This window comes from Myripristis murdjan, chromosome 1, assembly GCF_902150065.1.
Source record: "Myripristis murdjan chromosome 1, fMyrMur1.1, whole genome shotgun sequence".
NCBI lineage: Eukaryota > Metazoa > Chordata > Actinopteri > Holocentriformes > Holocentridae > Myripristis > Myripristis murdjan.
This window is the reverse complement of record NC_043980.1, coordinates 22118958-22140403: the sequence shown is the minus strand read 5'-3', so window position 1 is coordinate 22140403 and position 21446 is coordinate 22118958. Positions and strand designations below refer to the sequence as shown.

At 42.0% G+C, this 21446-nt stretch overlaps 2 protein-coding genes across 5 annotated transcripts; one reads left to right on the top strand and one right to left on the bottom strand.

Annotated features, from left to right (window-relative positions):
- Positions 1–69: 69 nt before the first annotated feature.
- Positions 70–3701, bottom strand: grhprb (glyoxylate reductase/hydroxypyruvate reductase b). 2 transcript variants are annotated; one of them, XM_030060049.1, is made up of 9 exons: positions 3529–3701; positions 2710–2843; positions 2494–2572; positions 2110–2253; positions 1866–1954; positions 1640–1744; positions 682–817; positions 367–497; positions 70–191 (listed from the first exon to the last, which is right to left on the bottom strand). In XM_030060049.1, the coding sequence occupies exons 1-9, from the start codon at positions 3699–3701 to the stop codon at positions 70–72; spliced, it is 1113 nt and encodes a 370-aa protein (XP_029915909.1). The 2 variants fall into 2 exon arrangements, with proteins under 2 accessions (XP_029915909.1, XP_029915918.1); XM_030060058.1 differs by having other exon boundaries at positions 2110–2226; positions 2500–2572.
- A 938-nt stretch (positions 3702–4639) lies between these two features.
- uba6 (ubiquitin like modifier activating enzyme 6) lies at positions 4640–21308 on the top strand. 3 transcript variants are annotated; one of them, XM_030059728.1, is made up of 33 exons: positions 4758–4824; positions 5032–5098; positions 5267–5371; positions 5954–6048; positions 6156–6184; positions 8662–8756; positions 8857–8968; positions 9890–9970; positions 10090–10212; positions 10607–10730; positions 11384–11487; positions 11599–11661; positions 11761–11837; positions 12054–12120; positions 12327–12470; positions 12679–12825; positions 12920–13000; positions 13287–13364; positions 14415–14596; positions 14963–15068; positions 15240–15329; positions 15439–15519; positions 15738–15866; positions 15997–16048; positions 16371–16434; positions 16884–16953; positions 17079–17150; positions 17242–17365; positions 18086–18279; positions 18694–18821; positions 18907–18994; positions 19135–19229; positions 19536–21308. In XM_030059728.1, exons 1-33 carry the CDS (start codon positions 4773–4775, stop codon positions 19681–19683), a joined length of 3267 nt encoding a protein of 1088 aa, XP_029915588.1. In that variant the 5' UTR covers positions 4758–4772; the 3' UTR covers positions 19684–21308. The 3 variants fall into 3 exon arrangements, with proteins under 3 accessions (XP_029915671.1, XP_029915588.1, XP_029915755.1); XM_030059811.1 differs by lacking the exons at positions 4758–4824; positions 5032–5098 and adding an exon at positions 4640–4704 and having other exon boundaries at positions 19536–19683; XM_030059895.1 differs by lacking the exon at positions 5032–5098 and having other exon boundaries at positions 4805–4824; positions 19536–19683.
- Positions 21309–21446: the final 138 nt, after the last annotated feature.

Sequence of the window (21446 nt, the reverse complement as noted above, 5' to 3'; positions counted from 1 at the left end):
AAGATTAGAGAGGGAAGTACAACTAAGGATCCAGTATTCAGACAGTACTTGGGAAGGATTGGTTCCCTTTTACAGCTTGATCTCCTTGATCATTGGCTCACGCCGCAAGCCAAGGAGAAGGTTATTTGCTGCCAGGGCAGACATGGCACCACGGGTGGAATAGGAGGCACTAGCAATGTGGGGCAGAATCACTGTGGGAAGAGGGAAAAGCAATCAGAAATGACTATCAAGGTGGCCTGCGTAAATCGACTAACGTTATAGCTGTCTAAAGATAATCCTCTGAGAAAGTTAATTATACTTTAAACCGACAGTGAAAGCATGAAGGGAATCCGCTTGCCCAGACAGACACAGGCTGGCAAGACTCACCGCAGTTTTTGAGGGTGAAAAGGGGGTGGCTCGTGGGCAGGGGCTCAGGGACAGTGACATCAAGTCCAGCTGCTGCGATCTGCCCGCTGGACAGAGCCTCGTACAGGTCGTCCTGGTTCACCACACCTCCCCTGACACACAGAGAGAGACCACAGCCACACGCAGGCTCACATCAACAGCACAGCTACTGCACCTCAGGGCATATATTTACTACCTAGCATTTGTGTGTGTTATGTGTATGAAAGCGATCTTATTGGAGTGTGTGTCTGTGTGTGTGCAAGTGTGTATGCTGGGGGAGAGGTGGGGTGGGGTTACCTGCTGGTATTGATGAAGATAGAGGTTTTCTTCATCTTGGAGAAGAGGTTCTTGTTGCAGACCTCCTTTGTTTCTGGTGTGAGAGCACAGCACACTGCCAGGAAATCGGACTGCTTTGCCAACTCATCCATTGAGACTAGAACAAACGAGGAAATAATATTGTAATCTTTACACATTATTATCAAATCAAGGCAATACATTTTCCTAGTGAAAAAAAGTCTACAAGTATAAAAAAGTATAGTGTACTAAATATTAGTATTCTACAGTACACTAAAGAGCATGTGTCCAAAATATTAAATTGTGTACTTAAAGTGTGCTAAAATGGAATAACTTTTTTTTTAATACAATACACTTAAGTTGTATTGAGGTTTGTACAAAAGTCTGACTTTAATTGTGTTAAGTGCACTGTGACCTTGCTGAAATGGAACAATACTAGAATGGAAGTATACTTAATATACTGCAAATGTACTACTTAATATTAATTGCACATCCTTTAATTTTATTACACTTAGAATGTACATAAAATGTAGCACTGCTAGATTACAAGCACATTTATATTAAACTAGTAGTATATTTATACATAAACCTACTGCTGTAGCATTTCCAGTTAACATCAAGTGCAATTAAATGAATTACAAGGGAGACTTTAAAGTACTTAAACAGGGATAGAAGGAATGTTGGGAAGGATCACAAAGAGAAGGAAACTCATTCAAGGCAAGCAAGGAGTGCAACTAATGCAAAATGGTCAATTAGCTCAAATCAAATGCAGTCAGTTACATGAAATCAATACAATCATTTTAATGAATAACAGAATAACGCAGATATTACGAACAGTAAAAATAAACATCAAACAAAGCAGACAAAGCATGAATCAAATAGCACACCAGTGAATTGATCATGCACTGATCATAACAGGATAACATGCAGTTGTAAGGTGTCCTTGTGAGCACATCCTTACCATACTCTGCATTGATGGCCCTGGCCAGCTCAGGCCTGGGGGCCACATCTGTGTAGATGAACTTCTTCACTTTAAAGGGTGCCAGACGCTCAGCGATAGCCACACCTGAGAGCACAAACACATATTACTGGGACTATCAAAGTGACAGGTGTGTGTGTGTGTGTGTGTGTGTGTGTGTGTGTGTGTGTGTGTGTGTGTGTGTGTGTGTGTGTGTGTGTGTGCTCACCTATTCTCCCCAGGCCCAGGATTCCAACAGTGCTGTCAGCCAGCTCGTATCCACACAGCCACAGAGTTCTCCATGTGCCCCAGCCACCACTGAAAACAGTGTGATGGAGCAAGTAGCATCAAAACCCCAGTCTGTGTTCTCACACTTTAGACAAAGAGCATTTGTACATGTGTGTTTTTGTATATTATTTGTGGATGTGTACGTGCTGTGTGTGTGTGTGTGTGTGTGTGTGTTGCAACATTACGTCTTGGCCTCATGTGTGGCCTCAATAAGTCTCCTGGAGGTGGTGAGCAGCAGAGCCACAGTCAGCTCAGCCACAGCATCTGTCAGAACATCTGGGGTGTAGCCCACACGGATCCCCCTGGGAAGAAATACACACACACACACACACACACACACACACACAAAATATTAGAGTTAGTGTTTGTCTTTTATCTCATTAGGTGTTTGCTGATCCAGGTTTTTGAGAAGTTCTTTGAGAAGAAAGCTCCGGAAGAGAATCTACTTTACGCACTGTCATGTGTCTTTGTTAACTTAATGTTGTGAACACACACGCATGCTCATGTACAAATACACACAAATGCAAAATCAACAACTTTAACTATAAGCCATGAATAAAATGTAAGCCAGTAACCTTTTCTTCAGCTCCTCCAAAGAGAGATGGTCAAAACCTACTGACATAGTACTGACGACCTTCAGATTTGGACCTGAAGGAGTACATCACACACACACACACACACACACACACACACATCACACACACACACACACACACATGCATGAGTGGATGTTCTTTAATTTAGATCAAGTGTCATAAAAGCAGTCACGAGAGCAGCCATCAGACCTGCAGCGTCCAATACTTCTTTATCGATCTTCTCTGTCAACACGCAGAGCAGAGCGTCAACCCCTTTGACCTTTTGAAGCAGCTCTTTCCTGGGCACAGGGACGTCGTCTGAGTCCCACAGTTCAAACTGCACTCTGGAGAAATGAAAAACCATGACCAGGCATGCTATTGGACAATGAATCCAGTAAGTAGAACATTAAGTATATACCAGCCATCCTTAACAGAGTGAAAGGAAAAACTCATCCCGAGCTGTGCTACTTTTACTGTATAGGTCTGCAAAGTTGAACATCTATGCTCTTGATGCTTTGCTAATGGATTGTATAATCCCCTATATAATTAAAAAAAAAAATCTGCCTCTATTCTTCTTCCTTCCTCTATGCACTCTATACATTCCCTCCTTGCACTGCCTTGCAGCACCTCTGTCCTTTGGACCAGAACCAGAGCTTTATGGCATTTGTTGTCGTGGTTCTCTACTGAATAGATCTTTGCTTGTGGTGTATTAAAATCTCATATGTACGTCACTTTGGATAAAAGCATCTGCCAAATGTGAATTGTAATTGTAATTGTAGTCGGCACGCAGCACGGCACTAAAAGGATACCCCCTTTTAGTCTACTTCAGCCTTATCTGACCGGCCTGCGGGCAAACACTGGCTGTCTTGTTTACACAGAGTAAATAATGAACTTCACAAAATAGACATCCAAACTGCATTGAGCAGAGTAGAATCTGCTCTTGTGGGCAATAATTTGGTAACAGAAGGTTTTCTGTATCATAGATAAATCACTGATTTCACGTGGTTACATAGTGAAAAGATGACTCACTGTCCTGATTCACGGAGTATCTTCAGTCCCTCAGGTGGGATCTGTCGGGTGACATACACCCTTGGCAAGGTCGACATCTCCTTCTGCATGGTGCTTGTTAGACCCCCTGTACCATTTAAAGAAGCAGCTGCCACGCGCTGGAGCCGACGCAGGGCCACACGACTGCACCACATTGCCAAAAGAGAGTAAGTCTGTGGGCAGCTGTCCGAGAGACCAAAATGGTAGTTTGGAACTTAAAATCCTGTGTGTGTATGTGGGTTTGTGGGTTTAGTTAAGGGGGTGGGACTGGATTGTACTTTTGACCAATGTGAACACAGGGAGGGTGTCTCTCGGGCCTGAGGCTGTGGGGATACTTTGCTCCCAAACCAAATCCCTCTGCTGCTTCAAGGGGGCAGGCCAGCAGGAGAGGAGAGAAAGAAGAGAGGCTGATTGCCTGATGAACAGACCTACTGTGCAAACACACACACAAACACACAAAATATGTGAAAGTAATAAAGTCCACACTAAACTTATTTTGTACTGGATGACGTGCTTACAACCCTCCCCCCAGGATGGGAGTCTGCATAATGTCAATGTTTCACTTCTCTGTCGACCTTTGTCTCTTCACCCTGTGGTGGTCTCAAAAATGCTCTGTAGCCTATTTAAATTCTATAAACAAATAAAAATGACTCCTCTAATCTTTGCAAACTGACCATGTACTGTGAAACGCCCCACAATCTTTCAGTTTATGAAGGTCTAGTTTCTGATGGTTGCAGAGAGCATGAATTTGTACTCAGATGGATGTGATTTAAACAAAAGTAAAATTGCTAACTTTGAAAAATACAATACACCCATAGTTACTCTATTTTCACAGACCAGCCGAGTCACTATGAGTTATCAAAACTTCTAAATACAGCTAAACTGAATCTCTGCCACATATAACCCCTGCTCTGCAATATAGAAGTCATATATTTACGAATTTGAATTAGAGATACCACGATAAACTCTTTTATTTGTGAGTGCACTAGAAAGCTCAAAGCACTGTATGGTGGACTACAGACCACCAATAAACACAACTATGGCACAGGGCGACTATTGGACGACCCCGGTCACATGATCATGGTGACCCGGAACAACTCGAAGTTTTTAACCATTCGGAGCCATTCATTCGCTACAGCTCCTCGCGCACACTGACAGGTAGATAGCGACCCAGTCGTATTTGCATAAGATTAATGTTATTAACAATGCGCATTTTCTTATTTCTTATGAACCCGGCGTGGCTTAAATGGCTTTGTAGCTTGGAAGGTTACTTGCGGTGTATGTGTCATTACTTTTAGCAAGTTTATGATAATTGTTCCAGTGAGCTCGGCACCGGCACCAGGCGGCAGTGCTAACTTAACTTGGCTAGCTGTTGTTGCTAACATCTAGCTTCCTACAGTAGCAGTTAGACTCCTAGGGCAGCTAGCTTTATGTTAGCCCGTTAAATGTAGACAAATAACTATTCTTCTCTTTGGATTTTGTTAGTAGGTGCCACAATATTGGGAAGCTGGCGACAGTTTCTTTACATTGGCGGGCAGTTGACAGTTTTCAGGTTAACACTTCTGACAATAACAGTATACGAGTTAAGGTTAGCTGGCGTCATTTACTGACGTTAGTTAACAACAACTGGAGCTACAGCTGGGCATTGGTTTCTTCTGTAGCACCGGCGAGACTCATAACACATGATTAGTAAGGTGTGCCACCTTTCTTTATTTTCCAGAATCGAGCAGGCACAGTCGTTCTCTCTTGGACCAGTGAATTTCCCCCCCTCTTCCCCTCCCACCATGGCTGCAGACTCTATGGAGATTGACGACTCCCTTTACAGGCAAGTCTAACCTCTGTTTGTATTACACTCAGTCACACACAGCCCATACTGCAGCAGATTGATATGGAAGGTAGATAACTTTGTATTGAGTGATTTATCAGCATTGTAATAGGAGACAAGAAAACGTCTTGGATTTTTGGTGTAGTAATGTTGTGATTTATATGTTTTTGTCCTTGTTTTAAAGGTTGCATTGCAGTAAAGGGATCAAATTTTCTGATTGTTCTAGCCATTCTATTATTTGCATTTACCTGCTTTGTCATCACTACTACGTCACTGATGATCTTAGATGAAAAAAATGTGGGCATGTTTTTTCCGAGATAACATGAGACTGTTTTGCCCAGCCATACTTCTTACAGCAGTTGACAGGGGAAGTCACAGTACTGTTTACGATACTGCAGTCTAATCATACAAAGTTAACATCTCCTTATTTAAGGTGTTGGTTAGACCCCCTGTAACATTTAAAAGAGCAGTTGCGACCTGCCTGCAGTGAATTACAGTCATTGTGCTTAGATGGCTCAGTTGTCTTCTTGATCCCTCTCTAGCGTATCCTCTCACATGTAAACTTCCTATTTCTCTCCAAAGCCGGCAGCGTTATGTGCTGGGAGACAATGCAATGCAGCAGATGGCCCAGTCCTCAGTCTTTCTTAGTGGAATGGGAGGACTAGGTGTAGAAATAGGTGGGTTAACTATCACATTGTACCACAACACCATAAAATGATTTACTTCACAGATGACCCATAATGGTAACAGTAATATGACATTTAGCGACTTTGTTTTTTCACAGCAAAGAATATTGTCTTGGCTGGTATTAAGGTACGTGTTGTGACTAAATATATATGTCAAAAATCAAATACTACGGAGCCTGAGAAGTGCAGTGGTAAAAAAAAAATAGGTATATGCATTTGCATGTTTTGAGGCCATGATTTACTTATTGATGGCCACAAAATATAACTTGTTCCCTCAATTTAATTAACTTGTTCCACATTTTAGTTAATTCGTACCTACTAGATATTACTTCTCTCAGTTAGCCCGTTCCCACGATTCAGTTAAATCATGGACTGCAACTGCACCAGACAATGTTTGTTGTCCTGAGGATTTCCAGGCACAGACCTGAAGGACTTCTGTTGTCTGGTCTGCGCCGGAAGCAGGTCCATGCAGGGAAGCAGATTTAGATCATGGATGATTATGGATTAACAATTTACAGCACATTTCTGCTGCTGTTGCTATTTATCTGTGCCAAATGTAAAGACTAACATGTGAAGCTGATCAGACCATGATATGTGTACTAAGAGAGCAGGTCCACACCAGAGATCCTCTCGGGTTATAAATTAACTGAAACGTGCAAATTAGTTAATTAAATTGAAGGAACAAGTTATATCGTGCAGCCACAAATTAACTACCATGTGGGAAAGACAATTCAATTGAGGGAACAAGTTACATTTTGTGGCCTGGCCATGAATTAGTAATTTGTGGCCTTGAAATATTATTCTTCTCATTGCACCTCTTTGGCTCCATACAAATCAGTGTTTCATGCCAAGTACACTACCAGTCAAAAGTTTGGACACATCTTCTCATTTAATGTTTTTTCTTTATTTTCATGACTATTTACATTGTAGATTCTCACTGAAGGCATCAAAACTATGAATGAACACATATGGAATTATGTGGTAAACAAAAAAGTGTGAAATAACTCAAAACATGTTTTATATTTGAGATTCTTCAAAATAGCCACTCTTTGCTTTGATTACTGCTTTGCACACTCTTGGCATTCTCTCCATGAGCTTCAAGAGGTAGTCACCTGAAATGGTTTTCCAACAGTTTTGAAGGAGTTCCCAGAGGTGTTTAGCACTTGTTGGCCCTTTTGCCTTCACTCTGCGGTCCATCTCATCCCAAACCATCTGGATTGGGTTCAGGTCCAGTGACTGTGGAGGCCAGGTCATCTGGTGCAGCACTCCATCACTCTCCTTCTTGGTCAAATAGCCCTTACACAGCCTGGAGGTGTGTTTGGGGTCATTGTCTTGTTGAAAAATAAATGACGGTCCAACTAAACGCAAACCGGATGGGATGGCATGTCGCTGCAGGATGCTGTGGTAGCCATGCTGGTTCAGTGTGCCTTCAATTTTGAATAAATCCCCAACAGTGTCACCAGCAAAGCACCCCCACACCATCACACCTCCTCCTCCATGCTTCACAGCGGGAACCATGCATGTTGAGACGATCCGTTCACCTTTTCTGTGTTGCACAAAGACACGACGGGTAGAACCAAAGATCTCAAATTTGGACTCATCAGACCAAAGCACAGATTTCCACTGGTCTAATGTCCATTCCTTGTGTTTCTTGGCCCAAACAAATCTCTTCTGCTTGTTGCGCTTCCTTAGTAGTGGTTTCTTAGCAGCTATTTGACTATAAAGGCCTGAGTCGCGCAGTCTCCTCTGCACAGTTGATGTAGTGATGTGTCTGCCACTAGAACTCTGTGGCATTTATCTGGTCTCTGATCTGAGCTGCTGTTAACTTGTGATTTCTGAGGCTGGTGGCTCAGATGAATTTATCCTCAGAAGCAGAGGTGACTCTTGGTCTTCCTTTCCTGGGGCGGTCCTCATGTGTGCCAGTTTCGTCGTAGTGCTTGATGGTTTTTGCAACTCCACTTGGGGACTCATTCAGAGTTTTAGCAATTTTCCAGACTGAAAGTAGAGTCCAGAGTAGTTCCAGAAAGTAATGATGGACTGTTGTTTCTCTTTACTTAGCTGATTGGTTCTTGCCATAATATGAATTCTAACAGTTGTCCAATAGGGCTGTCGGCTGTGTACCAACCTGACTTCTGCACAACACAACTGATGGTCCCAACCCCATTAAGAAGGCAAGAAATTCCACAAATGAGCCCTGACAAGGCACACCTGTGAAGTGAAAACCATTTCAGGTGACTACCTCATGAAGCTCATCGAGAGAATGCCAAGGGTTTGCAGCGCTGTCAACAAAGCAAAGGGTGGCTATTTTGAGGAATCTAAAATATTAAACATATTTAGAGTTATTTAACATTTTTTTCTTTGCTACATAATTCCATATATCTTGCTTCATATATTTGATGTCTTCAGTATGTATCTACAATGTAGAAAGTAGTAAAAATAAAGAAAAAACATTGAATGAGAAGGTGTGTCCAAACTTTTGACTGGTAGTGTACATTGAAGACTGAATTGACCCAAGCTATAATGTTTTTCTTTTTTTTGTGTATGTACTCTGCACATATCTGTGCATGTGTGTGTTCTTCTGCATGTGTGTGCAATCATCTACAGGCAGTCACCCTCCATGACAGCAAGCAGTGTGAAACCTGGGACCTGGGCTCCAACTTCTTCATCCGCCAAGATGATGTGTTGAGCCAGAGGAAGAGGTAAGTCACACCAGGAAGCTGGACTGCTCTAACTTCAATATGTATCCTGCAGCTTATTTTCTCTTCTCTTACACACACACTCCTGACGTCTCTATTTCAGAGTGGAGGCAGTGTACCCTCGGGTAGCAGAGTTGAACCCCTATGTCCATGTTGATGTGGCTTCCTTTACTCTGGACAACAACACTGATCTCAGCTTCCTCAGAAAGTACCAGGTAAGAAACTGTTGACCTGCTGACTCTTCCTCCAGTTACTTGTGGTGGAGCCTAAGTGCCAAGAAGCGTCTATAAGAGTATGAGAGGATCTCTGTCTTTATTTGCTTATGTGTTCATCTGTAACTTTTTTTTTTTTTAACAAATGCATACTATTTAGGGACATTGAAATACGCACTGTTAAGGCTTCACAGAGTACTAGGGCTTTGCATAATAGAAGTAGTGTGCACTTGAACATCAGGCAGTATGGTACAAGTGAAACAAACATAAACTGACAGGATGGCTGGCACAGTGTACATCCACATACCAATATATCTCGCACCACTGGTCCAAACGTGACTAAACTTGATGGGACGATACATTTTTGACACTATGCTCTGGCATTTAACAACATTTTTTTTTTTTCATCTTTCAAAAAAAAAGTGTAGAGGTTGAAAAGCCTTTTACCTCCAACAATGTAAGTCTGGTTGAGACAAAACTTATTACACATGTCCAGCTATCCTTACAAGTCACACCAATTGGCCAAATAGGGGTGCAATTGTTAAAGGGAAAAAATATTAATGTAAGATTTGATATGTCAGATACCACTATTTTGATACTGACAAAATTCAGAATGATAGTGCATTTTGTCATTGTGTTTTGGTGTCTAAAACCAGTTGGCCTGAAGGGGGTGCTATAAATACAGCAAAAAAAAACTCATATTTGAAAAGCCAAAACTGCCACACCACTAATCAGATTTTGATGAAACTTGAAATGATGATGCATCCTGTTACTGACTGGCCCAAGGGGGCTCCATCATTTAGCCAAAAACCTTGCTTTGTGTCATTTGGTTCTCAGGTAGTTACAAAAGTTACAAAAATGCACTGTTTCCCACAGGAAATTTAATGGCTTACGGACTGTGTTGTTCTCTGCTCTCTCCTCCAGTGTGTGATTCTGACTGAAGCCAGACTGAGCCTTCAGAAGAGAGTGAATGAGTTCTGCCACTCTCAACAACCTCCCATCAGAGTAGGTTTACTTTCATTACAAAGTGTTGGCAAAAAAAAACACTTTTATATACACCCTGTTCACAAAAACAGTCAAATATTAACTTGATCGTGTTATCTTGTATCTTTGTATTCTGCTAGTTCATTGGATGTGATGCATATGGCATCTGTGTGCGGGTGTTCTGTGATTTCGGGGAGGAGTTTGAAGTGTCAGACCCCACAGGGGAGGAGCCAAAGGAGATATTCATTCAAAGCGTCACTCAGGTAGTCGGATGACTTTGGACATTTGTTCATACCAGTCTTTTAGGTCCCACAGTCAGTATCTGTAATAAGAAATCCAATCCTTTCTTTCATGCAGTTTGTTTTGGAAGATGATGTCTGTCTGATTTTCTGTCTAATTTTAATCAGTGGTGGACTATTCATTTTCATCATTTAATAGTTTTTCAGTCGTTTTGATGTGTAATATAGAGCTGCATAGCTGTATGTTCAAAGTAAGATGGTGTTAAAGATTTTCAGGCCACCATTCCACTTGTTTTGTCAACTTAATCCTCCCACTGTTTAAGGTTTGGAAATGAGGAAATAAGAAATCCTTGCCGGTCCTCAAAAGAAACTTCTCTCCTGAATATTAACCTGTCTCTTTTGACATTTGACCCACCAGGGCAACCCTGGGGTGGTAACGTGCATGGACAACCGAACCCATGGCCTTCAGACAGGCGACAGAGTTCTCTTCAGGGAGGTCAATGGCATGGTGGAGCTCAATGGCACCGCATGGGAGGTTTCAGGTAGAGGAGTACATGACAGTTAATAAGTTAACTATATTTGAGATCATCTGTTTGCACAGCCTCTGATTTAAGCTTGTTATTGTAATTGTATTGTGCCAGTGTACATGTCAGGTCAAAGATGTATGCTGTATTTACAATATGTTTGTCATGAATTTTCTACAAGGGGAAACAAGTGTTATTCATCTGTTTTCCATAACCTACTTTGATCATGTTTACAAATGATCATCTCACTCCTTTACAGAAAACAGATTTGTTCTCTATATGATGATATAGCAATGCAATAATCATTGAACAGAAGAAATTCTGAACTTGTCCAGCAGTAAGGAAGTTGATCCACATTTTTATCTTGTGCTGTGCCTGTGGTTCTGCACAGTGGAATGATTTTGTTTGTCACCTTTATGTCAGACAAGCAAGTCAGAGATGTAACTTGCTCCTTACAGTTAGGCAGCGTGTTTTTGGCAGTGGGTTTTGTCATCATTATTTAATGTGTATCCCGTTTTGTGATGTACATTTTATTCTTATCAGCAGTTGGTTCTAAACAAACGAGTGAAACCTTGGAGATCTGATTTATTCAGTGGAATTCCTCATTCACATTGTTTTTGTTCATTCTTGACGTTGTTCATGTCTCTGTGTGTGTGTGTTTTTGTTATCAGTTCTCTCCCCTCACAGTTTTGCAATAGGAGACACGTCCCATTTGCAGCCATATGCACATGGAGGTTTCTTTGTCCTAGTGAAAACTCCCAGGACCTACAGATTTGTGAGTGACCAGAACTATCATATTTGAACAAAAAGAATGCATAGGCCTATGGATCAAACAATATGTTTTTGTGTCCGCACGTCTGAGCATTTATGCACACATACATTTCAGGAGACGATGGAGAAACAGCTATGTGATCCTCAGGTTCTGACCCCAGACTTCAGTAAACCAGAGGTGAGAGCTGACAGCTGCTCCTGTTCTGTAATGTCTTACTGGTGTGCTTGATTTGAATCCCGCAGTTTCCTCACTATCCATTTTAAATATGTCCATCAGGCCCCACTACAGATCCACACAGCCATGCTGGCTCTTGACAGCTTCCAGGAGCAGCACAGCAGACTCCCCAGCACTGGGTAATGAAAACGTCTCCATTATTTGCATTCTTTAGACACACCCTCCTCTCTGCGTTCTAAACAAAGCACGTGTTACTTCACTTACAGATTTTCAAAGCTGACAGAATTTCTCTTGGATGTGTTTGTCAGTTATCGTTTGAGTCTGTACGTGAGAGAGTAAGAGTCATTGAAATGTAACATGTTCAGTTGTGAGCAGTTTCTCTTTGATGCCATCAGGTGTTTACAGGATGCTGAGGTTTTGCTGAAGCTCACTGAGGAAGTTAACACAAGGCTCAGGAACAAAGTGAGTTACTGTGTTGTGTTTTGTTTTGTTTTGTTTTTTTCAGAATCCCACATGCTTTCATTCTCTTGATCTGACAGAGATACACACACATCCTGTTTGACAGATAATTTTACCTGTTCATGCACACAGTTGCCTCAACATGTTGTCGCCTCGCTGACTGTAACTCTTCCCCCTCTATTCATTCCCATCTCCTCCTGTCCTCCCAGGCTCCAGTGAATGCTGAGCTGGTGCGCTGCCTGTCCAGGACAGCAAGAGGAACCCTCCCTCCATTGGCAGCAGCCGTAGGAGGCCTAGCTAGTCAGGAGGTTCTCAAAGCACTTACAGGGAAGTTTGCACCCTTGCAGCAGTGGGTAGGTTGCACCTTTGAAACAAGGACCTATGTTTAAACAACAGTCCTCATTGTTAAGCAGTATCATTGTGCATAAAGAATGTTTGATCTACCAAAACTTTTCACAGGCAGCACAGCACTGGAAGCCACCCTGCAGAATTTCTGCATCAATCTCTGCATCCTTTCCACTCTAACATTTTTTCTCTTACAACTCTCTCTCCTGTGTGTAGTTTTATCTTGATGCCATTGAGGTTGTCAGGCCGCTTCAGTCTCTTCCTGCTGAGGAGTTCTCCCCCAGAGGTGATCGGTATGATGGATTGCGAGCCTGTGTTGGCGAATCCATGTGTCTGGAACTGCACAAGCTCAGGGTTTTCATGGTAAGGGTTGCTTAGCACAGAGGAACTTAAGTCTCTTGTGTTTTGACCTGAGGTTTATGTCTAAATGCACTCTACAATGTCTTCTTTCCCCCAGGTGGGCTGCGGAGCTATCGGCTGTGAGATGTTGAAAAACTTTGCTCTGCTTGGTGTGGGATTGGCTAAATGCTCAGGAGAGGTGAGGGTCTTAAGTGTCTTACCTCCTTTTGTCCTTGTTTCTGTCTGTCTTTATTGCTGACTTTCTGTATTTCTTAGCCTTTTTTCTTCTTGGAGCCTCTCCTTCATGTCTGTTTCTTTTTTGTATTTCTGACTATTTCTCCATTTGTTTGCCTTTCTTTGTCTTTTGCTATTTGTGTGTCTCTTCTGTTGAATTATGGAATATGACATAGTTGTTAATTAGATGGTGTCATGCTGCTTGTTTATGTGTATTTACTGACAGGTGCTCTGTGTCTGTTCATCTTCAGGTGTGCATCACAGACCCCGACCTCATAGAAAAGTCCAACCTCAATCGGCAGTTTCTTTTCAGACCACATGATATTCAGGTGAAAAGACATGTCCTTTTTGTCATCCTATAGTGAGGATCAGTGATGAGCTGAATCCATTACTGGTGGAATTTGTTGTTTTTTTTGTTCTTTAAGTTTGTTTTGCTGATTCATATTCCTCAGGATTTCCCATGAATGTGTCAAACTGTGGTGGCCTGTCACACTTTCCCTTTCATACTGTCAATTTCTAAAGTTTGCTTAGGAAAAAGTATTGAAATTACAGTGTCTTGAAGGTTCTCACTCCCCCAAAAAGGTTCTTAGTTTCCCAAAAATAGGCTCATCTCACCAGATGTGCCAATACTGGCAAATTCACCACAAAATAAAAAGTTGGTTAATCTATTGTTCTATAGAATTGATGTAAATGCATCTTTATTGCTGTGCCGAAGGCATCACTTTGTGTTCTCTGTCAGAGCAAAGCCAAACATGCTCTCAGCTATGAAAACAAAAGTGAAACTTAAAATTGAACAATTTGCTCCTAACTTGCATTTTATAGATGGTGTGTCTATAAACAGTAACTTGACAGTTTTAAGGTGTCAGAGATGTGTAAAACTACCCAACACTGTGTGAGCATTAACATTAGTGCAGTGCAGATATCGGCATATTGCTCTGTCCATCTTCAGTTTTCACTAAAAACACTGCTGTGACTGATGGTAAGGAGAATTGATTACTTCAGAACCCATGACTGGCTGTGATATATGAAGATATATCATACATACTGGCAGTCACCGAAAATATTTTCAGTCGCTATTTGATGGATTGCCAGTGGCAAATTTTGACAGATCCCCCCACCCCTAAAATATACACGTGGTACCTGTCAGTGTCAGCCACAGCTGTCTACTATTAACCAGTGGGCAGATCCACTGGAGCAGTTGAGGTTTAAAAACCCAGCATGCTAATTGAGGCCATGTGACAAAATTAAACATAGAAGTTTCAGCTTCATGTTGGCAGGCATCTGGTATGTGGCTTTTAAATCAATCCCTACCCATTTTGTCTACCCGCCCTGTCTTTTAGTCAACAAACTCTCTCCTTTTCCGCCTTTTTCTGTCTCAGAAACCTAAGAGCACCACAGCAGCTTTCACCACTCTGCAGATCAACCCAGATATACAGCTGGACGCTCACCTTAACAAGGTGTGTCCAGCCACTGAGGGGATCTACAGTGACTCTTTCTTCTCCGGTCTGCATCTTGTAGTGACTGCACTGGACAATGTGGAGGCCCGTAGATATGTGGACAGGTCAGTGATGAGTTCGCACACTTAGTTCCATTGTAGTGAAACGGTACTTTGTAAAGCATGTTGATGATTTAGCAACCATAGAACTCCAAATGTTACAGCGACCATGAGCAGTAACCCTAAATTGATCTCCTTTGAATGAGTTAATAATTTGTATCTTTACGTTATTTAGATGTGTGATGAGCTGAGCTCTAGTAGTCATCGCAGTCAGTTATCTTATGGTACTGCCTAGTGTTACACCATGATAAACCTGGAGAGAACATACTCATGACATTAAATGTTAGGGAGATATTTCACTCACAGTGTTACAATTTGACTAGCTGTTGAAATTGTGTCTGTTATTCTTTCTGTAATTGGTTATTTTCACAGTCGCAGTGTATCCAATCAGAAAGCTCTTCTGGACTCTGGCACCATGGGAACTAAAGGACACACGGAAATCATAGTGCCAAACCTGACAGAGTCCTACAATAGCCATGTAAGTCTGTCTGAGAGCTGCTGTCGTGACAATGTTTGTTTGTGATGTTGACGTCTTCACTCTAGCTGGTCTTTAAATCCCTGTGTTAACATAATCCCTTAACTGTTAAGACTAGACGTGGAGCGTACTCTATACAGTGCTTGGAGTAACGTCTTTCCCCTTACTTCATAGAGGGACCCCCCAGAGGAGGAAATCCCTTTCTGCACCCTGAAGTCCTTCCCTGCTGTCATCGAGCACACCATCCAGTGGGCCAGAGACAAGGTGTGGCAAGCCAGCGCTCCCACAGCATCATCTCTGCCTGTTCCAAGTTTATAATAGAGCATATATATCAATATCCTCATTCTGAACTGTTTCTTCTGGGTGTTTACAGTTTGAGAGTTCATTTGTCCACAAGCCCTCCATTTACAACTTGTTTTGGCAGACCCACTCCTCGGCTGAAGCAGTGCTGCAGGTAAATAGTTTGTGTGTCATAACTGGAGTATTTGACTTCCTGCTAGCAGTGTAACACTACACCCAAACACTGTTTTTGAAGATAATTCTTTTGTGTGTGTGTGTGTGTGTGTGTGTGTGTGTGTGTGTGTGTGTGTGTGTGTGTGTGTGTGTGTGTGTGTGTGTGTGTGTGTGTGTGTGTGTGTGTGTGTGTGTGTGTGTGTGTGTGTGTGTGTGTAGAGGATGCAGGCGAGGGAAAGTCTTGAAGGGGTCTTCCAGGTCATAAAGCTGCTAAGCAGACGGCCAAGCCAGTGGGAACAGTGTGTTGTTCTTGCCCGCCTGAAATTTGACAAGTATTTCAAGAGAAAGGTAATGAATTACTAAATCATCTTTCTTCTCCTCACCAAGTAAGGAGTTTGTGCGAGTATAAATATGCTTGTGTGAGCATGCAAGCTCCACACCGTGACGTACACTGTTTACATGTTGTCTTCTTATTTAGGCTCTTCAGCTGTTGCACTCTTTTCCGCTGGACACAAGGTTAAAAGATGGAAGTAAGTTTGTCTCAATGTCACTTTTACCTACGAAGGGATCAAGTGGTTTCACAGTAATTTAAAGCCAGACTACAGAATTTTACACTGCTAGATGGGACTAAAATATAGAACAGATGTGGACTGCTGCTGTACACAGACACAATTACAAGCTTCATTTATCATAGTTAGAGGCAACATGTTAGCACATAAAGTTGGAAGTGTTTCAGGGAGCTTCATGAAGTATAAGGTCAAGCAACAGCCAATGGAAACAATGGCTGTTTGTGTGTTGGACCTCGTCTCCCAAGCCCCCTCCCCCTTGTGAACTCTTCCTCCTCTTTTTTAGGTCTGTTTTGGCAGTCACCAAAAAGACCTCCATCTCCTACTGAATTTGACTTGAAAGACTCTTTGTGAGTATGCTCTCCTAGATCCTTTATTTATGCACGCTGTCTCTTTCCTGTCTTTCTAACGCTGCTCTCATGTAGAAGTCTGACTTGAAAAGTCGTCACGACAATATGTGTGTTCACACGCATGTTAAACTGTGGGGAAACCGTCTCCACTGCTGCCCCAACATGGAGTTGAAATGTATCTTGATAATAATAATTATTATTATTATTACATATTAATTATTATTATTAATTAATTAATTAATTATTAATTATTACAGATTTTTCACTCTGAAGACCAACTCTCTCCTCCTTGCAGATATAGAGGAGCAGAGAAAACTGTCCCTTTTTAAGCTTCCAAGTAGTAAATACAAAGTGAATGTTTCCTCTGAGTCGGAAGCTCGTATTTATGGTTACAACAATAGAGCATGAATGCACTCTTAACCTGTCCATGCTCTCCCTTTTCCCATCAGGCACTTCAGTTTCATTGTCAGCACGGCCCGGCTCTTTGCAGGGATTTATAACATCCCCTACTCAGAAAAGGTGTGTCTCACACACACACACACACACACACACACACACACACACACACACACACTCTCACATAGACACACCCTTCTGCCAGGATTGACAGTATGTTTTTTTTTTTTTGTTTTTTTGGTTTTCAGGATCTGTCCGAAGAGACAGTGGCCAGGATTCTCTGTGATGTCAAGATTCCAGAGTACCAGCCTTTAGAGAAAGTAGGCATATCTCTTAATCTGGTAGTTACCTGTCCAGTTTCATCGGTGCACCACCTAAACCTCTCGATTCTTCTTGGTCTGTCCCTTCCAGTGTATAGAGACGGATGAGACGGCAAAGAAGCCTGATCAGATGAAGATGACGCTGAGCAGTGAAGAAGAGAGGGAGGCCATCACACAGCTGGAGGAGGCCATTGCTGCTAACAAAGTCACGCCAGGTACACACACATCTCCAGCTGAGAGGCTGCTATAAAATGCACAGTGTAATGAGAGAGAGTGTTAAGTATATTCAGTATTTTTATTTTTTTTTTTACATTTTGAACTGATTGAAAACTTAATTAATTTTATCATTTGCCATGCAATATAGTTTTTGAACAGTAGCTAAACAGTAATGATGATAAGTGACATATAAGTACTGGTGAGTCGAGATAAGAGCATGAGTTGGTGATTATTGGTTGCTGTATTAATATTTCAGTTTTGTCAAACTTACAGTGAATTTTACAGTGAATGAATATGTTTGAATATGTTTCAGAAAGACTGTTTTTTTGCCCACATTTACGTCCTTTAAGTGTCCTCTGTTAGTGTATTTTCATCTTGATTTCACCGCCAGGGAAGAAGATCATTTAAATTTTTAGACTGCTTTCCTATCACTGGCTGCTTAACTAGTAAAACAACATTTAGAAACCATTCCACAGGATTACAAAGAGTCCCACCTAGTTTTCTCATAGTGAATGGAGATCATGGTTGTTTGTGGCCTTATCATCTCAAGCCATAAGTCAATTTGTCATTTTTTTCAGTGGCAAAACAAGGACATGCCACCAGGGAAGCACATTGTGCATGGAGTACAAATTTTGGAACTATCTGGGAAAACTGGAACTAAAAACTGGAACTTTGTGTGTGTGTGTGTGTGTGTGTGTGTGTGTGTATTCATGCTGTAGAGAGGTTACAGATGAACCCACTGCAGTTTGAGAAGGATGATGATAGTAACGGCCACATGGACTTTGTGGCATCAGCATCTGCTCTCAGAGCCAGGATGTATTCCATTGAGGCTGCTGACCGCCTTAAAACCAAACGCATTGCTGGCAAGATCATCCCTGCTATTGCCACGGCAACAGCTGCTGTAGCTGGACTGGTAAGACCAGTCACCTGCGTCATAATTCAGCTGTAAATAGCACTGCCAGCTTTTCAGAAATTGAGGAAAAACTGTTTTACTGCTGACATCCAGGCTTTCATGAAATCTTACAATATGTTGTGGATCCCAATGAAGTGAAACATTTTCTACATGTGCTGGAGTGCCACCTGTCAGTTAAATTTTAGGAAGTCAAATTTTCGCATGCAGGATTTCCATAGGAAGCTGACAATAAGATTATACTTTCATTTTCAGTGACCTATTATACAGTATGTAGCTGTTAGTAAAGTAGTATTATTTAGTCTAAGTCCAGTTAAGCATTTCAACCTGCAGAAAGTCAAGGATTGCACACAAGTGACTAATTGGTTCCAATGTCAGGCTTGAAGGTAAAGTTTGTATCATCCTTTCAACTAACAGGTGGCGCTAGAGCTGATTAAGGTGGTTGGAGGCTACGGGTTTGATTCCTTCAAAAACTGCTTCTTTAACCTGGCCATCCCTGTGGTGGTGCTCACTGAAACTGCCCCTGTCAAACGGACACACATCAGGTACGAGGACTGTGTACAGTTTCTCTGTCACTCACTCGCACTGCAATGCTTAGTACTGACTGACTCTGTTTAATGACCTCCGCAGGGACAACATCAACTTTTCCATCTGGGACCGCTGGACCATCTATGGTCACGAGGACTTCACTCTCTCTGACTTCATCAACGCTGTGAGGGTGAGATACACTGCTTGCACTCCAGCTGGTTCATTGTACCAAGAATAATCCCCCTGGGTTGTTAAATGCAGCCTTTGTAGTATGCCTTTGTCAAGCAGCATGTTCTGTTGATCTGATGATCTGTTGTTGGTCTGTTTCAGGAGAAGTATGGAATTGAGCCCACCATGGTGGTCCACGGTGTGAAGATGCTCTATGTGCCTGTGATGCCTGGACACAGCAAAAGACTCAAGCTGACGTAAGCATTCTAGTCAGTTACAGTATCACAACACTGGAGCTGGTAGGGCCTCAGTGTTTTGCTCCAGGTAATTGAACCAGTTCCTTCAGGTCAGGGACCGTCTCCTTTATCACTGCACTACCCTGCTGTTTCTTCCCTGAGTGTCTGTATATCTGAGCTTTTCCTTCTCTAAATCTATAAATCTGCCCAAATCTCAATTGGCTCGTTGGGCTTTCTTGACCTCTTTAACTGATTATGCTCCATTACCCACCTTGAATTGGTTCATCCCTCTTCTGAACTCTGTCCTGCCTCTGGCACACTCTGCAGGATGCACAAGCTGATCAAGCCATCAGTGGAGCGGCGCTATGTGGACCTGACTGTGTCATTTGCTCCAGAGACGGATGGAGATGAGGACCTCCCCGGCCCCCCCGTCAGGTACTACTTCATCCGCGATGCAGACGGAGAGACGCCCTGACACCTTTTTAAACATCATCCTCAAACCTCTTGTGTCCTTATTTGCCATCTTTTATGTATACTGTTGTACCCCAGTAATCTGGGCCAGGGCCAAGAGCTTTTCCTCATAACGTGATGTGACAAGAGCAAAGCTCCTGGTCCCAGCTCTAGCCCGCTATAACTTCATGGAGCAAGGAAGGCCAGTCCTGGTCCCAGCTGTTGTTGCTTCAGCCCTAGCTAGTGGACCACGAGGCGGCTTGAGTAGCACATATTTTCTCTTTGTTCTGTTTTCTACTCTGGTGAAATGCACAGCTGTGTCTGTGCCTATGCCTTAATTAATAACCTTGTTCTGTTTGTGGCAGTGAGTCTCCTACTAAAAACTGTTTACAGAAACCTGCAAACTCTTGTAATTCACAGCCCCATTTTCCCCTTTTTTTAAATTTAACCTGGAAAGGAAGGCTTAAAGGAGGAAGTAAATGGCAATGATGGGATGGCGGTTATAGGAGAGTGTGAGCAATAATTAAAGAGGTTGTCTAGTTGGCAGGTATCATGATAGGACCCCCCCCCTCCTCTTCCTCAAGTCCCTCCCACTGGCTTTGAAGTTGATCGGCAATCACAGAATATGCCAGCTGTTGGGTTTCTCCCTTGTCAGAAACAGGTCAGGCCAACATTTGTTAACCCATTTTAGAGGTGTAACATGTCAGTGGACGAGGCCAGAACCACCAAAGATACTGATTATCATTTTGTCTGCACAATTGTGCTCTTTATGACCACTTTGGCTGCCTCATAAAGCCTTGTTTTTATCATAGGAGGTGGTTATTACCCAAATATTTAATACTATAGGTAAGCCTACTGACTAGACCTAGCTGGTATGTATTACCTATGTTGTTAAACATTTAGGTAACGGTTGGAAAGTAATCAGTTACCACGTGTGGTTAAACAGTAGACATGTACTTTAATAGACTGAGTGAGGACACAGGTTGTGTGACTGCTCCACAGAAAAGGCTTTTGTGTTTTTACATGAAGCATCAGTAGCAGCAAACAGACTCACACTCCTATTGTTTTAAAAGCCTTTTTAAAAAAAATCTTCAGTGTTGATTTATTTTTGTTGATTTTGTTTATGGATGTCTTTCCATAACATGTATTTATTTACTTGTTGGTCATTTTTGTCACCATGTTTTTTTTTTTTTTGTTAGTGTCAAACTGAGCCTGTGTTGATGAGCTCTGTCAAGTCATGTTGCAGTGCTCAATTGTTAATTAACAATGAACAAACGCCAAGCCTGGGTGCTTATCCACAGGTCTAAATTGCTCCTCTTTTGTTAAAGCTGATTTTTAAGTTCATTGGGTTACAAAGGCAAATATTCACCCAGTTGTAAAGAGGTCATTGAGATACACCTGAACATAGTCCTCTGGCTAAAAGATGCTCATCCATGTCTTAAAATTGAGTTTCTGGCTCAAAGTTAGACAACCAATGCTTCTACAGACAAAATGTTTCCTGAATGACATTTATTCCAACCACACAACCAGAGCTGGCCAATTTTGTTTTGCACAAAAAAATGTCTATCGTACTGACAACAGTTCTTGCGCAATGAATGATGTCATACATGTAAGAAAAAAAAAAAGAAAGAAAGAAAAGAAAAAGACAAGCAGTGTATTATGAGTGTGATGATGATAATGATGTATGTACTTGTTGTGACAGACAACTCAACCAATGGTCCAATAAAATGTGAGTTTTCAGGATGTCTTCAAGATCAAAGCTGTTGTGATTCCTTGTTTGAAACAATA

What these genes read in the sequence shown, in the direction of transcription:
- grhprb (XM_030060049.1), bottom strand. Translation starts at nt 3,701, where the DNA reads ATGTGGTGCAGTCGTGTGGCCCTGCGTCGGCTCCAGCGCGTGGCAGCT. An exon ending in ATACTCCGTGAATCAGGACA is followed by an intron (nt 2,844 to 3,528) that starts GTGAGTCATCTT and finishes TCATTTCTCCAG; the next exon opens with AGTGCAGTTTGAACTGTGGG. An exon ending in AGAAGTATTGGACGCTGCAG is followed by an intron (nt 2,573 to 2,709) that starts GTCTGATGGCTG and finishes GTACTCCTTCAG; the next exon opens with GTCCAAATCTGAAGGTCGTC.
- uba6 (XM_030059728.1), top strand. Translation starts at nt 4,773, where the DNA reads ATGAACCCGGCGTGGCTTAAATGGCTTTGTAGCTTGGAAGGTTACTTG. An exon ending in GCTTCCTCAGAAAGTACCAG is followed by an intron (nt 8,969 to 9,889) that starts GTAAGAAACTGT and finishes TCTCTCCTCCAG; the next exon opens with TGTGTGATTCTGACTGAAGC. An exon ending in ACAAGCTCAGGGTTTTCATG is followed by an intron (nt 12,826 to 12,919) that starts GTAAGGGTTGCT and finishes TCTTTCCCCCAG; the next exon opens with GTGGGCTGCGGAGCTATCGG.